Source organism: Neovison vison, chromosome 12, assembly GCF_020171115.1.
Source record: "Neovison vison isolate M4711 chromosome 12, ASM_NN_V1, whole genome shotgun sequence".
NCBI lineage: Eukaryota > Metazoa > Chordata > Mammalia > Carnivora > Mustelidae > Neogale > Neogale vison.
In genome coordinates this window covers 51,983,724-51,999,066 of record NC_058102.1, presented here as the reverse complement: position 1 = coordinate 51,999,066, position 15,343 = coordinate 51,983,724, and the positions used below count along the sequence as shown (strand labels likewise).

General features: G+C 41.0%; 1 protein-coding gene across 1 annotated transcript in view; it reads left to right on the top strand.

Moving 5' to 3' along the window:
• Positions 1-583: 583 nt before the first annotated feature.
• Positions 584-15,343, top strand: part of TBC1D30 (TBC1 domain family member 30) — an 83,544-nt gene continuing 68,784 nt past the window's right edge. Inside the window, exons 1-2 of the mRNA XM_044227579.1 lie at positions 584-1,043; positions 5,846-6,010. Of these exons, the coding sequence (XP_044083514.1) occupies positions 584-1,043; positions 5,846-6,010 (625 nt within the window). The remainder of the gene's footprint in view (positions 1,044-5,845; positions 6,011-15,343) is intronic.

Below are 15,343 nucleotides of genomic sequence, written 5' to 3'. Positions count from 1 at the left end.
AGAAACTAAGAGCGCCTTGAAGGCGCCAGATCAGGTGGGGAGGTGGGAAGAGCTGGGTATTGTGTCCGGACTATGCCAAGAAGGGAGCTCCTGGCCTCGGCCGACTGCGTGGTATTTAGAACTCTGGGCCTGATTTCTAGCTGGTGGCTGAATCGGATGCAGGAGTTGCCCTCTTTTTGACTTTAATCAAGTGCTTAAAAGTGAAGGTGGAGGCGGCCAGAGCGCTCTACCCCCTCCAGCTAAAGGCTTCATCCTGGTGTGTTCTGGCCACATCCTCCTCCTTAACGCGGATCGGATAGCGCTCCTGAGCGAAGTGGGGCCTCACCTGCCGCAGGTGTCCCTAGGGAGTCCGGAGGCGTGGCCGCACCCCCACCCCGCCCCTCCAGGCCAGGAGCTGCGGGCCGCCGCTCGGGTCGGGTCCCAGAAGCCGGGAGGTCAGGCGTCCCGGGGATTTGGGGCCCGCTGGCGCGGCGCCCGGCCGAGGGCACCCCAGGCGCCGAATAGGCCGCGCCTCCTCCCGGAACTGGCCGGCGCCGCAGGGCGGGAGGAGCGGCAGGAGCCGGGCTATCGCACGCCGCGGGCCATGGAGGTCCTTCCCGCAGGCGGGGGCCGGATGGGGCGCCCGGAGCCGGGGGCAGGGCCGGAGGACGCGGAGGAGGAAGCGGTTACCGGAGTGCCCGGAGCCCCGTGCCTGCAAGGGACGCCGTCGGCGGAGCGGCTTCGGGGCTCTCGGGACTCCTGGGGGGCGGAGGAGGACCCGGAGTCCGGCGAGCCGCGGGACGGCCGGACCAGCCGCACGGCGTCCCTGGTGAGCGGGCTGCTCACCGAGCTGTACAGCTGCGCGGAGGAGGAGGAGGCGGTGGGCGCCGGCCGCGGGCCCGGGGGTCGCCAGCGGCGCCGCGACAGCCTGGACAGCTCGACGGAGGCTTCCGGCTCCGACGTGTTCCTGGGCGGCCGCGGCAGCGCCGGCGACTCGCGCGTGCTGCAGGAGCTGCAGGAGCGGCCGAGCCAGCGGCACCAGAGGCAGTACCTGCGGCAGAAAGGTGAGCGCCGGGGCCGGGGCCGGGGGCTTCGCGGGCTGCCCGGAGCCCCGCCCGCTGCGCCCATCCGCGCCCCCGCGCTCACCTGGGCGCACCTGGCCGAGCCGCCGGGCGCTCAGTACGTTTGCGGCGTCTCCTCTGACCTGCCGCTAGGGCCCGCAGTGTCACCAATTCAAGACCAAACTTGGTTCTTACTGCCCCTCGACCCCCATTCCCTCTCGAGTTGTCCAGTGGAACCTTAGCGCCGGGTCACGTGTTCGTGGAGGCCCAAAGGGAGAGGCCGTCCACCTTCTGATTTCCCCAGAACAGCTGTGAGGACAGGTTTGGAGTTTGTGATACGTGTACCAGAAGTTACCTAGAGGGCGCCGGGAGAAGAGAGGTGACTCCTGTGGCTGATTTTTCCCCCCTTCCCCTAATCCGCCCTACCCTGGCTACGCACTAGGATAGTGTTTCACTAGTGAGGCGGAATAACTCGATAATGCAGTTTCTAAGCAGAGCGAATGAATTCCATTTCTGGCCGCCTGTCTGGTTTCAGGAAGCTCACTAGGCGAATTCCCCCTACCCCCCTACAGTGGAGGATTACTGGAGGGCCCCACTGTGTTGGCAGTATCACAGGATTTGACTGCTAGCGCCTTCAGTTGGAAAGGTCGACCTGAAAATGGCCTTCCTTTTGGTGGGCAGAGGCTAATTTGGTATTTCTTTTGTTATCACACTCTGAGGCTCACGGCCTGATTGAGATTTCTTCCCTCTGTCAACTGTGCGTAATAGTTTGCCTTTCAGGCACTAACACAGTTATTACACTGTCTTTTTTATACGTATACCAAGACTCCAATTTACAAAAGAAGTGGGATGTGGGAAACAGATGCTAAGTCACCATAACATTTCTTGAATTAATGTCCTTGTGCTAAATTACCAGGAGAGGGAGGAAGGAGAGGATACTGTAGAATGGCCTCCTGTCTCCTGATTGTAGTTGCGGGTAGGGGTGGGGAAGGGGCTGGGGAGGGAAACACACAGCAGAAAAGGAATAAATCTGTCCGCTTTCTCAAATCTATGTAAACAGTTTTCAACTTCCTCTTGGCTTTCTAGCCTTTTTTTTTTTTTTCCCTTTCCCATCTGATTGTTACAAATGGCTTCCACCTTCCTCCCTCTGCCTGGGACTTTGCCTGGAATAGGGCCATTTTATTTGATACAGTTATTTGGCTGTTCTGAGTGTCTGTTTATGCCAAGAGTTCTGCAGGGCAGTAGTTCTTTCAGAATCCAACAAAGTCAATTTTGAAAAGAATTATGATTTGGCTTTCTGTTTTTGCAAGGCTGTTTGCTTTTCATTATTGAGCAAATTCTGGGGATTGGTAATTTCCTTTTGGAAAAGGAAATTTGGCAAACTAAATTATAAAGAAGAGGTAACAGTACAGCTTTGCATGTGGATTTCAAACCAGTGACCACTCTATTAATTCATAAGACCTCTAAGGGTCTGTTTTTTTCCCAAGTCTCCAGTCTTCTTGCCTGGTTAGTTGCCTGCTAACCTTTTCTTTCCTTTAAGTCAACCCTATTAGGATGAACAAAAGTGCCATATTCTTTTTTTTTTTTTAAAGATTTTATTTATTTATTTGACAGAGAGGGATTACAAGTAGGCAGAGAGGCAGGCAGAGAGAGAGAGAGGGAAGCAGGCTCCCCGCTGAGCAGAGAGCCCGATGCGGGACTCAACCCCAGGACCCTGAGATCATGACCTGAGCCAAAGGCAGCGGCTTAACCCACTGAGCCACCCAGGCGCCCCCAAAAGTGCCATATTCTAATAGTCTTACACACAGACACCCATGTATTGATGAACATCATTAGAATACTAAGAATAAAGAGCTGTGAAAACAGCTGCCTATATAAATAATTTTATAGTTTATTAGATTACTTGATATATTTTCAGGGTCAAAAAGTGTCCCTGCTAACATAGTGCTCAGTAAGAATTTCATATAATGCAAATAAATAACTGGTGTGATAATTCAGTCTTCTATTAAGGAATTTTGCTGTAGCACTGATCTAAAGATCTTTAACATGTGTGGGCCCTTTATGTGAGATGTGATGATTTCTCAGGAAATCTTGGCTCTATTCTCAGCATTTTTATAAAGGTGGTGGACTTTGAGGTCAGAATGCTGGAATTCTGTTCATTACTGTTCATTACTGCCACTGTTCATTACTAGCTATGTGACTTTGGACAAAATTTTTAACCTTTCTGTGTCTCATTTTCCTCACTTACAAGTTGAGATAATAATAACACCTAACCTGAGAGAAGGCTGTGGTGATAATTACATAAGTTAATGTGTGTAAAATACTCAACAAATGTTAGATATGATTTTTATTATTATCATATATACCAGAATGCCTTAGAGAGGAGGTCATCCACAGCTTGTCAGTTGGTGGTCTCACTTTTACTCATTGATTTAACACTCATTTAACAGCAAAAGTGTCTGATGTGGTAGAACATACAAAGATAAAGGAGAGCTTCCTTCTGTCTTCAGGATGCTTATGTATCAGCAGATATTACTGTAGAAATTTCTAAACTCACTCTGGAGATTTTTTCCTACTTCGGACAATACATGTAATTCAGAGAGTCACAGAGCTGTAGGTACCTTAAGAGTCACTAAAAATGATCGTTTGTTGGAAGAAATCTATAATGTAAATTCAAGATGATGATATTCCTACCCTTTTTCTTTCTGGAAGGAAAATTTTAAACATTGATAGAAAGACTCTTTGTTCTATGGAAAGAATCTAGGAACTTGATCTAAGAGTCCTCTGGTCTCTTGTAGCTTGTTTCCATATTTAATTGTCCTTAGAGCACAAAAAATATCATTTAACCTAAATATGCTCTTACTTCCCACTAGATACCACCATGTTAAACTCAAGGTAAGAGAAATAACCGGCCTTTGTTCTCTTCCTTTATTCTTATTTTAGTGTTATTTATATTGATGTTTATAAAGACTATTCACATTAGTCTCTCAGAATAATCTTGTATGCTAAGCAGAATGTGAGACTCAGAGCACTACCTTGCCTAAGATCAAAAAGGTAGTTGCTTGATCCAAAGGGAGTTCTTTTTAAGATCAAATGCATTTTCCATGTTGTAGTCAAATAAGACTGCTGTTAAAGGACCCCCTTGTACTTCTGTTATACAGACCCCCAAAGTTCATTTTCTTTGACCTCTAAAATTTATTTATTTTTACTTTTGAACACTTCCTTTGTTCTCTTCTGGTCCTCACTAGTTTCTCCAAATCCCTTTAAAAATGAATGGATCCAAATCTCACACAGGACCTTTAATGAGAGCCTAGCTAATGCCAAGCTGAGTGGAAGCTTCTTGCCTGACTGGCAGTCACACTATAGTGACTAATGATAATATCAAGTGACAAACAGGGGCGTCTGGGTGGCTCAGTCAATTAAGCATCTGCCTTTGGCTCAGGTCCTGATCCCAGGGTCTTGGGATCTAGCCCTGTGTCCCTGCTGAGCAGGGAGCCTGCTTCTTCCTCTGCCCCCTACCCCCATTTGTGCTCTTTTTGTCTGTCTCTCTATCAAATAAATAATAAGTTCTTTAAAAGAAAAAGTGTGACAAACAGAACTCCCAATAGTAATGATTATTCATATAAAGATTGTCAATAGTTCTGATCCCCAAATCTTTTTTCACTTGTGGAAAGACAGCTTTTGTTAATACTAATTTTATGAATGTGGAATTATCCTTACTTTATCCATTGAAAGGAAATGTATTTTCTCTCACATTTGAAAAATTGCTGAGTTTCTAATATGTTGTACCTAATAGTCAAGCTACTGGAAGATTGTATATTTAAAACAAAACCAATATTGCTATATTCATCTACATTAAAAAAATGTGGTTCTATTATTTACTTTTTTAACTGATCGTGTACAAACAGTTAAGTGGTTTTAAAAACATTTTTTATCAGCTATTAGGTTTATCATTGATGTGATAGCCCCAAAAGGATTCTTTTTCTTTTTTAAAAGGTTTTATTTATTTATTTGATAGACAGAGATCACAAGTAGGTAGAGAGGCAGGCAGAGAGAGAGGCAGAAGCAGGCGTCCTGCTGAGCAGAGAGCCCAAGGCGGGCCTCGATTCCAGGACCCTGGGACCATGACCTGAGCTGAAAGCAGAGACTTTAACCCATTGAGCCACCCAGGCGCCCCCCAAAAAGATTCTTATAAGCTTACCATCTGAGCTGAACTTTAATGATACAAAATATACATGCCAATTTTCAGGCAAGGAAAGGTAAACCAGAGCTAAATATGACAAGAGTCTTTGCTTACATGTTGCAAGTAGTCTCAGGGATAAAATTTACCTTACAGTATTTGTTTCAGTGACAGGGCAGGAAATGAGTGAGTGACTTATTTGATCAGAATATCTCAGCTGGGTACACCTACATAGCTCAGTGGGTTAACTGTATGCTTTTGGCTCAGGCTGTGATCTCAGGGTGGTGGGATTGAGCCCCCTCATTGAACTCCCTCTTAAGAGAGTGGGGGGAGTCTGCTTCTTCCTCGCCCTCTACCCCGCCCCCCCACCCCGCACCGTCCCGCCCCACCCCTGCTCCTGCTTTCTCTCTCTCTGTCTCAAAGAAATGAAATCTTAAAAAAACAAATAAAAAGACTATCTCAGCTGAATACATACATGTAATCCTGGGTGAGAGAACCCAGAATTACCTGGTTTAAATGAGTGTTCTAGGTGTTTATCCTATGATTAGCATTACATTGGAATTTGTGTCCCTCTCTGGGTATTTATTTTCTCTTCCTTTTTCTCTTTCTTTTTCTTTACTGATAGACACTAATGAACTGAAGACAATCCTTCAAGAGTTAAAGTACAGAATTGGCATTCAGTCGGCAAAGTTACTTCGGCAGCTGAAGCAAAAAGACAGGCTTCTGCACAAAGTACAGAGAAACTGCGACATTGTGACTGCATGCTTGCAGGCTGTGTCCCAGAAGCGAAGTAAGTGCAGGAGTGCGGGTCAGGCCTTTGGCCACATGTGTCTGGTATGTTAGTGGAGTTGAGCAGTGGTCGTGTTTTTGGCTATATTGCAAAGCTTTAAATGGAAGCTTATGGTATCACAACTAAGAACTACGAACAGTTCAGTTTCCTAGTTTTTCGGTTGCAATGTATAGTACATGTCTGATGTTACAAACTTAGTTTTACTATTTTGGGTTTGAAGTAGTACTTCATTTTGACAATAGTTTTTACCTGATGCTAAATAATGACTGAAATATTTATTTTTAGAATTGCATCAAATTACACAACCTAAAAGGCATATCTTTGATATGTCTTTGATTGCATCGGACACAACCTAAAAGACATATCTTTGTTCTCTTATGCTTTGTCACTCTAATAAGTGCATTAAGAATTGACTTAAGAGAAGGACACTTTTGTAACAGGATCTTACAACTTGCTTTGAAATCTAAAAAGGACAAAATATTTTAACAAATTAAATCCATCTCTTGGGTTATCCATTCATAGCTAAAAACTGCGTGGTTTGTTAATGGAGTTAAAAATGTTAAATCACTGATCCATGTTTAATAGTAGATATAAGAGCTTGTGAATTAATTTTTTAAATTCTCCATGCAATAGTTTTAGTTTTATTCTGCTAACATGTCCTCATTTTTTTTTATTCTTTATTAACATGCAGCATGGCAGAACAGTGAGTTCAGGTACGGCAAATAGAGACACCAATGATGTTTTGATAAAAAAGCGTGTGAGAGCTTTTCAAGTGCACGTGATAGTTAGTTTCCTTACTTTGTTCCTTTACCCTGTCACATTTTATTTTATTTTATTTATTTGAGAGAGAGAGACAGTGAGAGAGAGCATGAGCGAGGAGAAGGTCAGAGAGCGAAGCAGACTCCCCATGGAGCTGGGAGCCTGATGTGGGACTCGATCCCGGGATTCCAGGATCACGCCCTGAGCTGGAGTCAGTCGTTTAACCAACTGCGCCACCCAGGCGTCCCGACCCTGTCACATTTTAGATATAAAGTGATACCTTATTACAGTTTTTTAAAATTCCAAATTAAGATGTGTCTGTTTTCATAAAGCAATTTTCAGGGCTTGATTAGTTTCAGATAATAAAATTAATAGCTTAAATGCCATTCTTCTGTTTATTATTAAAGGTAAATACCACATTTTCTTCCTCTTGTTTTATTATATCACTGTTTGTTATCCCCAAATTACTCTTCTTGCTGTTTACTAAACAAGGTTTCAATCTAATGTATATCAAACAGGATGTTGCTTAATTATCATGATGATATAATGGTCCATAGAGAAAGAGGGGGAGAAGGTCATTGAATAGACTGGTTTTGAATAAGGTTTTCTCCAGAGCCAGGCAGTTGTCCGACATAGCTAGAGAAGGAGAATACAGATGCAGATATACATACGCATCTGCATATATTTATATATGTCTATCTGCAAAAAGTTAGAGTGTGTTGTCGGTATTGGATATTTTTCCATGGATTCTGATTCTGAAGTGTCGAGTAAAAATGCTGTTATTTTGCCCTTTTATTTTGAAATACCTTGATTTTTCTTTATTTCAACTGTGTTTTCATCTACCCATTATTATCGTTTGTACCAGAAGTTAAAAGCACAAAGTGGTAAATGCATGGAGTTTGGGTGTATGGGAGAGTCTAAGGGCACATGGGACCAGTGTAAGGAGATGGAGGGGAATGTCTGGCTGGCACGGGATCAGGGGTTGATAAGTACCAGGGGCTGATCATCGTTTAGGGTTTAAATTTACTTGACTGATAAAAGGACTGGCATTTGTGTCTTTTCAGAAAAATGTGTTCACAAGCACCTAATTCAATTTGCGAATTTGTGAATGCAGCCTTCCTATGTATTTTAGAGTTTGTCTCTTTAAATCCAGCCACAGTTTTATATTTCAGAGAAAATGGGATTAATGCCTCTTAACCTCGGGAATTCAATTATCACCTTGGCAATAAGACTTAACTAAATGGAACAGAAATTTTTTTTTTGTCGAATTAGGAAAGGACAATGGATCAGAATTATCATTCTCATCATACATTATATTATGACGTAGACATTACTCAGAATTTGACTGAATGGTTATTTCTCCAGAGGTTAGATGTTTTGGGACTCAATGTCTGATTCCCATAGATACATTTGCTTAGAATTCTAAAGAATTTAGATTTCACTATTTTACACTGAATAACTGAGCTTTCATTGTAGTAGTGATGGGCAGTGATGCATTTAAATACAACATGCATGTTGACTTCTTGGTACTTGACATACAAAAGTCCAGTTAAACCCCCTTTCCCCCACTCTATATGGACCCAGTGCTTATAATGCTTTCCATAAGTGATGCTCCCCCTTCTATAACATGTTGTAATATAAAACTATTTTAATCTTTGAATTAAAATGGGTCATTTCCTGTTGATACACAAAGGGGATATAATGATTTCCTAAGTAAGTGTGGATAATGAACCAAAATGACTAGATCGTTTTTATTTTGAACATGTATGATATAACTGCCTGGATATTTTGGTTTCCTACACCAAAGTTTATGGTAGAATCCCTTTCTTTCTTTCTCTCTTTCTTTCTTTCTTTTTTTTAAAAAGATTTTATTTATTTATTTGAGAGAGAGAATGAGAGAGGGAGCATGAGAAGAGAGAGGTCAGTGGGAGAAGCAGACTCTCTGCCAAGCAGGGAGCCTGATGTGGGACCTGATCCCAGGACTCCAGGATCATGACCTGAGCCGAAGGCAGTTGCTTTACCAACTGAGCCACCCAAGCGCCCCAGAATCCCTTTATTTCAAAACAGGGGTGGGAATAAGAAGAGCAGGATCACTGTATGCCTTGTGAAATGCAAATTTTTCCCTATATTTAACTGTCTATCTAAGGATAACCATGGTATAACCAATTTAATATTAATAATAACATTAATGATAAGAATAGAAACAGCTGTCACTGTTCATTAAGTACATGGCTGTGTGCGCAGGAAGATCTACTTCATGGCTTCAAGACAGTGAGAAGAATAAGATAAATATTTGGCCAGGAGTTTGATTCTGATGTTAAGATTTTTAAGTGATTTGCTTTCCTTATGATTTAACTATTTTTTCCCCTGAAGGCAGAAGAAGGTCCTCTTAATTATTATCATTTCCTAATATTACAATTTTATGCATCAGTGTAGTAAATATTTAAGTTATTTATACTGGTTGAGTTTGTGACATGGTGGTATAATTCAAGTGATAAAATCTAGCTGTCATTGGAAAACTGTGATAAGAGAAAAGGGTGGAAAAATGTGAACATTCATGGAAGTATTGTCTTTATTTTAACCTTGTCAATAAGTACAGGAATTTTAAAAGCTTACAGCCCTATTTGATTGATGAATCTACCCCAACATCTTAATAAGAATGTGATTAAGGCTTGCTCTCCTTCATAAATGCCTGGTGGTCACTGATACTTGTCAAAGAGTTAGTGGTCTTTGTTCTTTTCCTATGGTTGTCTTCTCTAACACAGTACCTTGTTCTCTGTAGCAGGAGAAGGAATTTGTGTGGCTGAGTTTGGTGGCACTGACGTTCAACATTTTCCGCAAAGAAACAATTCTCTGTGTTTTTAAAAACAAGTTATAAAAGTAAATGAACTTAAAAAAAAAGTGAATGCACTCAACCAGCCATCTCACTCCTAGAGAACTGAAGTTATATGTCTCCATGAAAAGTTGTACATGAATGTTCATAGCGGCATTATTCATAATAGCCCCAAAGTGAAAACAACTCACATGCCTATCAGTGGATGAATGGGTTAACGAGAGAGGTATATCCATATAATGGAAGAGTCTTGTCATAAACAGGAATGAAGTACTGATTCATGTTACAAGATGGATGACCCTTGAGTGCATTTTACTAAGTGAAAGAAGCAAGGCACAGAAGTCCATGTTTTGTATGCTTCTATTTGGAATGTCCAGGAGAGGTAAATTCATAGAAATAGGAAGTCGATTCCTGGTTGTCAGGGTTTTTTACTGGGATGATGAGAATGTTCTGTAATTAGGTGATGGTGATGGTTACACAACTTGTGACTATACTAGAAATTGCTAAATTTTACAGTTTAAAAGGGTGAATTTTATGGCGTTTAAATTATATCTCAATACAAAGTGTTAAAACTATAAAACACTATGGAAACTTTGGAAAATACAAAATTAAAAGAAGAGGAAAATCATTTTCTAAAGACAGTCTTTTCATAGTTCCAAATATTTATTCAAGTGTTTTTTTTTTTAAGATTTATTTATTTTATTTTGAGAGAGAAGGAGAAAGAGAGGAAGCTTGAGCGGGAGGGATGGTTAGAGGGAGAGGGAGACAAGCAGACTTTCCGCTGATGTGAGGCTCGATCCCAGGACCGTGAGATTGTGACCTGAGCCAAAATCAAGAGTTGGATGCTTTAACTGCCTGAGCCATCCAGGTACCCTCAAGTTGTTTTTTATACAAAGTTTTTCCAAAGCCAGTGTATTAAATAACATTTTTGTATCCTTTTTTTTTTGCCATTGACATAAATTATCCATAAATACAGTTTTCAATGATTAATGCACTGATTTTCAATCTATTGTGTTTTTTTTTGTTGTTATAACATTATAATAGTGAAGAATCTTCTTTCAGTCATGAGTACAGAAACACAACTGATTTAAGGGAAAAAGGAAATTGATTGGCTTACATAATTAAAATTCCAGGGGCGCCTGGGTGGCTCAGTGGGTTAAGCCGCTGCCTTCAGCTCAGGTCTTGATCTCAGGGGCCTGGGATCGGGTCCCACATCGGGCTCTCTGCACTGCAGGGAGCCTGCTTCCTCCTCTCTCTCTCTGCCTGCCTCTCTGCCTACTTGTAATCTCTCTCTGTCAAATAAATAAATAAAATCTTTAAAAAAACTAAAATTCCAGGTTTCGGGGGTAACTAAATCAGATACAGCTGCTCAAATGGTTTTTTTTTTTTTTAACTTTATTTATTTATTTGACAGATCACAAGTAGGCAGAGAGGCAGGCAGAGAGAGAGGGGGAAGCAGGCTTCTTGCTGAGCAGAGAGGCCGATGCGGGTCTCTATCCCAGGACCCTGGGATCATGACCTGAGCCGAAGGCAGAGGCTTTAACCCACTGAGCCACCCAGGTGCCCCTCAAATGTTTTTTTTTTAAGACTGATTTAATCTCTTAGCTGTGCTTTCCTGTACACTGGATAACACCAAAATGGCCAATAGAACAGCTTCTATTAAGCAACCTTACCTCAAAGAACAGATCTCTTTATCCATAGTTCCAGAAAGTTCCATAATTCACTTTCCTTGACCTAGTTGGGCCACCTGCTCACTAAAAATCAATAACTATTTATGTGTTGTAAGAAGGTGGTAAAGTGATAAGTGCTATAGGAAATTAAAAAAAAAAAACAAAACGGTAAAGAACAGATATGGAGTGGCTAACAATTGGTACTGGTGTTGCCAGTCTTAAATTTTTAACTATTCTAGTGAGTGTTTGTTTCGTGGCTGTGTGATTTTTAGTTTCATTTTGCTGATTACTTACGTGGTTCAGCATCTCTTCATATATATATTGATTATGTGTCTTCCAAGAAAAGGATTGTCAACTTTTTCTTATAGAGCTACAGGAGTTTTTAAAGTGTTCTAGATATGATGTTATTTATTTTGGAGAGAGAGAGAGGAAGTGCAAGCCAGTGGAGGAGCAGAGGGTGAGGGAGAGAATCTCAAGCAGGCTCCCTGCTGAGTGTGGAACCGAGCGTGGGGCTTGATCCAGGGCCCTGAGTTCATGACCTGAGCCTGAAACCAAGAGTCAGATGCTCAACCAACTGAGCCAGCCAGGGACCCCATGATCTTTTACCTCTTTGTTTAGGGTTTATTCTTAGGTATCTTATGGTTTTGGGCACATTTTACAGTTTTCTATATGGAGGTCTCACATATCTTTTACTAGATTTATTCTTAGGTAGTTGAGGTTTCTTGCTGCTGGTTTAAATTGGTATGTTTTAAAGAATCCTTTTTTTATTTGTTTCTGATACATAGAAATATGATTGTTCTCTGCATATTGACCTTATATCCAATACTCTTACTTTTTTATTGTTGATTCTACTTATTTATAAATTCTTTTGTGTTTTATGTTTTTTGAATTTTTATTTTATTATTTTTTGAAGATTTTTTAAGGAGGGGAAGGGCAGAGGGAGAGGGAGAAACAGAATCTTTTTTTTTTGAAACAGAATCTTTTTATTTTTATTTTTATATTTCATATCCTTGAATCTATATTTATTCCAAGATGGCATTTTTCAAACAGCTTTGGTTATATATATTTTTTAATTTTTATTAACATATAATGTATTATTTGCCCCAGGGGTACAGGTCTGGGAATCATCAGGCTTACACATTTCCCAGCACTCACCATAGCACATACCCTACCCAATGTCCATAACCCAGCTACCCTCTCTCTCCCACATCCCTCCTCTCCAGCAACACTCAATTTGTTTTGTAAGATTAAGAGTCTCTTATGGTTTGTCTCCCTCCTGATTCCATCTTGTTTCATTTTTTCCTTCCCTACCCTCCACAACCCTCTGTCCTGCCTCTCAAATTCCTCATATCAGAGAGATCATATGGTAAAGTCTTACTCTGATTGACTTATTTCACTTAGCATTAATACCATCTAGTTCTATCCACAGGCAAATTGTGAGATTTAATTCTTTTTGATGATTGAGTAATATTCCATTGAGTATATATACCACATCTTTATCCATTCATCTGTCGACGGGTATCTGGGCTCTTTCCATAGTTTGGCTGTTGTGGACATTGCTGCTATAAACATTTGGTGCACTTGCCCCTTTGGATCACTACATTTGTATCTTTAGGGTAAATACCCAGTAGTGCAATTGCTGGGTTGTAGGGTAGCTCTGTTTTCAACTTTTTGAGGAACCTCCATGCTGTTTTCCAGAGCAGATGCACCAGCTTGCATTCCCACCAACAGTAGGAGGGTTCCCCTTTCTCTGCATCCTCGCCAGCATCTGTCATTCCCTGACTTGTTAATTTTAGCCATTCTGACTGGTGTGAGATGGTATCTCACTGTAGTTTTGATTTGTATTTCTCTGATGCCGAGTGATGTGGAGCACTTTTTTATGTGTCTGTTGGCCATCTGGATGGAGAGACAGAATCTTTTCCTTCTTTCTTTCTTTTTTTTTTTTTTTTAAAGACTTCATTTATTTATTTGATAGAGAGGGAGATCACAAGTAAGCAGAGAGGCAGGCAGAGAGAGAGAGGGGGAAGCGGGCTCCCCACTGAGCAGAGAGCCTGACGTGGGGATTGATCCTAGGACCCTGAGATCATGACCCGAGCCGAAGGCAGAGACTTTAACCCACTGAGCCACCCAGGCGCCCCCTGGAGAGACAGAATCTTAAGCTGGCTCCATGCCCGCTGTAGTCTGATGTGGGGCTCGATCTTACAACCCTGAGATCATGACCTGAGCTGAAATCAAGAGTCAGATGCTTAACTGACCCAGCCACCCAGGGCCCCAAAGATTTTATTTTCTTTTGAGTAATCTCCACACCCAATGTGGGGCTGAAACTTACATCCCTGAGACCAAGAGTCACATGCTCCATTGACTGAACCAGTAAGGTGCCTCAGTAAATTCTTTTGTATTTTTCAAAGAATGTAATCTTTATCATCTGTGAATACTGTCAGTTTTATGTCAATTTTCATTACCATTCTTTCATTTCTTGTTCTTGTCTAGTTAGGACAAGGTTAACCTTGTACTGGTTAGGACCTCCAGGATAATGTTGAATAGAAGTAGAGATACTGGGGTGAAATTTTTATCTCAGGTACAATCTCAGAGGGGAAGTTTTTTTTTTGCCCTACCATTTCCCTATTGAGTACAATGCTTACTCAAAGTTTTCTGTAGAAATCCTTTATCCAATTATGAAAATTGTCTTGTCCAATTTGCTAAGATATTGAACTTAATCATATACTTTATTGTTGTTTTGAGATAATATGTTGACTGTTAAGACAACTTTGCATTCCTGGAAATATCCTAATTTGGTTATGAGATATATATATATATATACACACACACACATATATATCTAGATATACGTGTATGTATATAGATATAGATATATACATATATCTATGTATCTTTATATATATTTATGTATATATTAATATATTATATAAAAATACTTTAATATTATATAATTTAGATTTTATGTATAATTTATATTTTATTTATATTAATTTTATTTTAATATATAATTTTGATTATATATTAAATATTATAAATCTATAAATATATATTTATATCTATCTGTATATATAGATATATATAGATACATAGATATACATAGATATATAGATATATAATTTCCAAGACTGAGTAGTAATTACCAGCACATTAGAAGCTCCTGAGTGCTCCTCCCTGGTTGAAATTTCCTCTCTTCCTCACATCTATGTTAATCATGCCCTGACTTTTCTTCATAGTTTTTCTACTTCCTGTATACTTTCCTAAACAATGTATAATTTTGAGAAATAGAGTAGCAAGCCCAACTCTAGCTGTACAGGGAAAGGGTAATTCATGTTGCCTGTGTTAGATTAAAAACTCCCCAAAGATAAACCAGTCTCTGGGTCACAGTCTGGTCTTGGGTTCCCCCGAGAACGCACGGGACCCCCTTCTGGGGGATCCAGGGATCAAGATTATAAGTGAGCTCTGTGACACCTTTTGCTGAGTGATCATCTGAGTGAGAGAGTGGCCTGCTTTTTATTTTGATTCAGATCTGACCATGGCCTTGCTCTTGTTCACAGAAGTAGGTCAAAGCAGAACACTTTTGTGGACACGGAGGGGAGGAGAGAGTGAGCACTTTGTCAGCACATTGTGAGATGAACAAGTACAGATCAGAATGTGGACCTGCTCTCCTAGGCCTTCTGTCCTGGAGTTAGAAAGATGGTCCAGGAGTAGGAAGGATCCTGTGTTGACTACCATCAGCACACCTGTCACTTTCGCCACACTGCTACCCTCTGGACTGGTTGTGCTCAGTCTGGTGCATGCATAGCTCTTACCTTGGGATTTCCCTTCCCTCTTTGCCTCTCTCCTGGGTTGGATCTTTTGTTCCCTATGTCCCATGTTTTCTCCTTTCTCAGTTATTCTTTTTAGATCAGTGCCTGTATTCCCTTGAGCAAGAGTGCCCGTGAGGTCGAATTTTGGAAATTGTCCAGGAATGAGAATGTCTTTATTAGAACCTCACTTTGACAACTCTATACTTAACTGTGTCAACTGCTTGCTTCCACTCTTGCTCTGGAGAAGTCTGAGCCTTTCTGATTC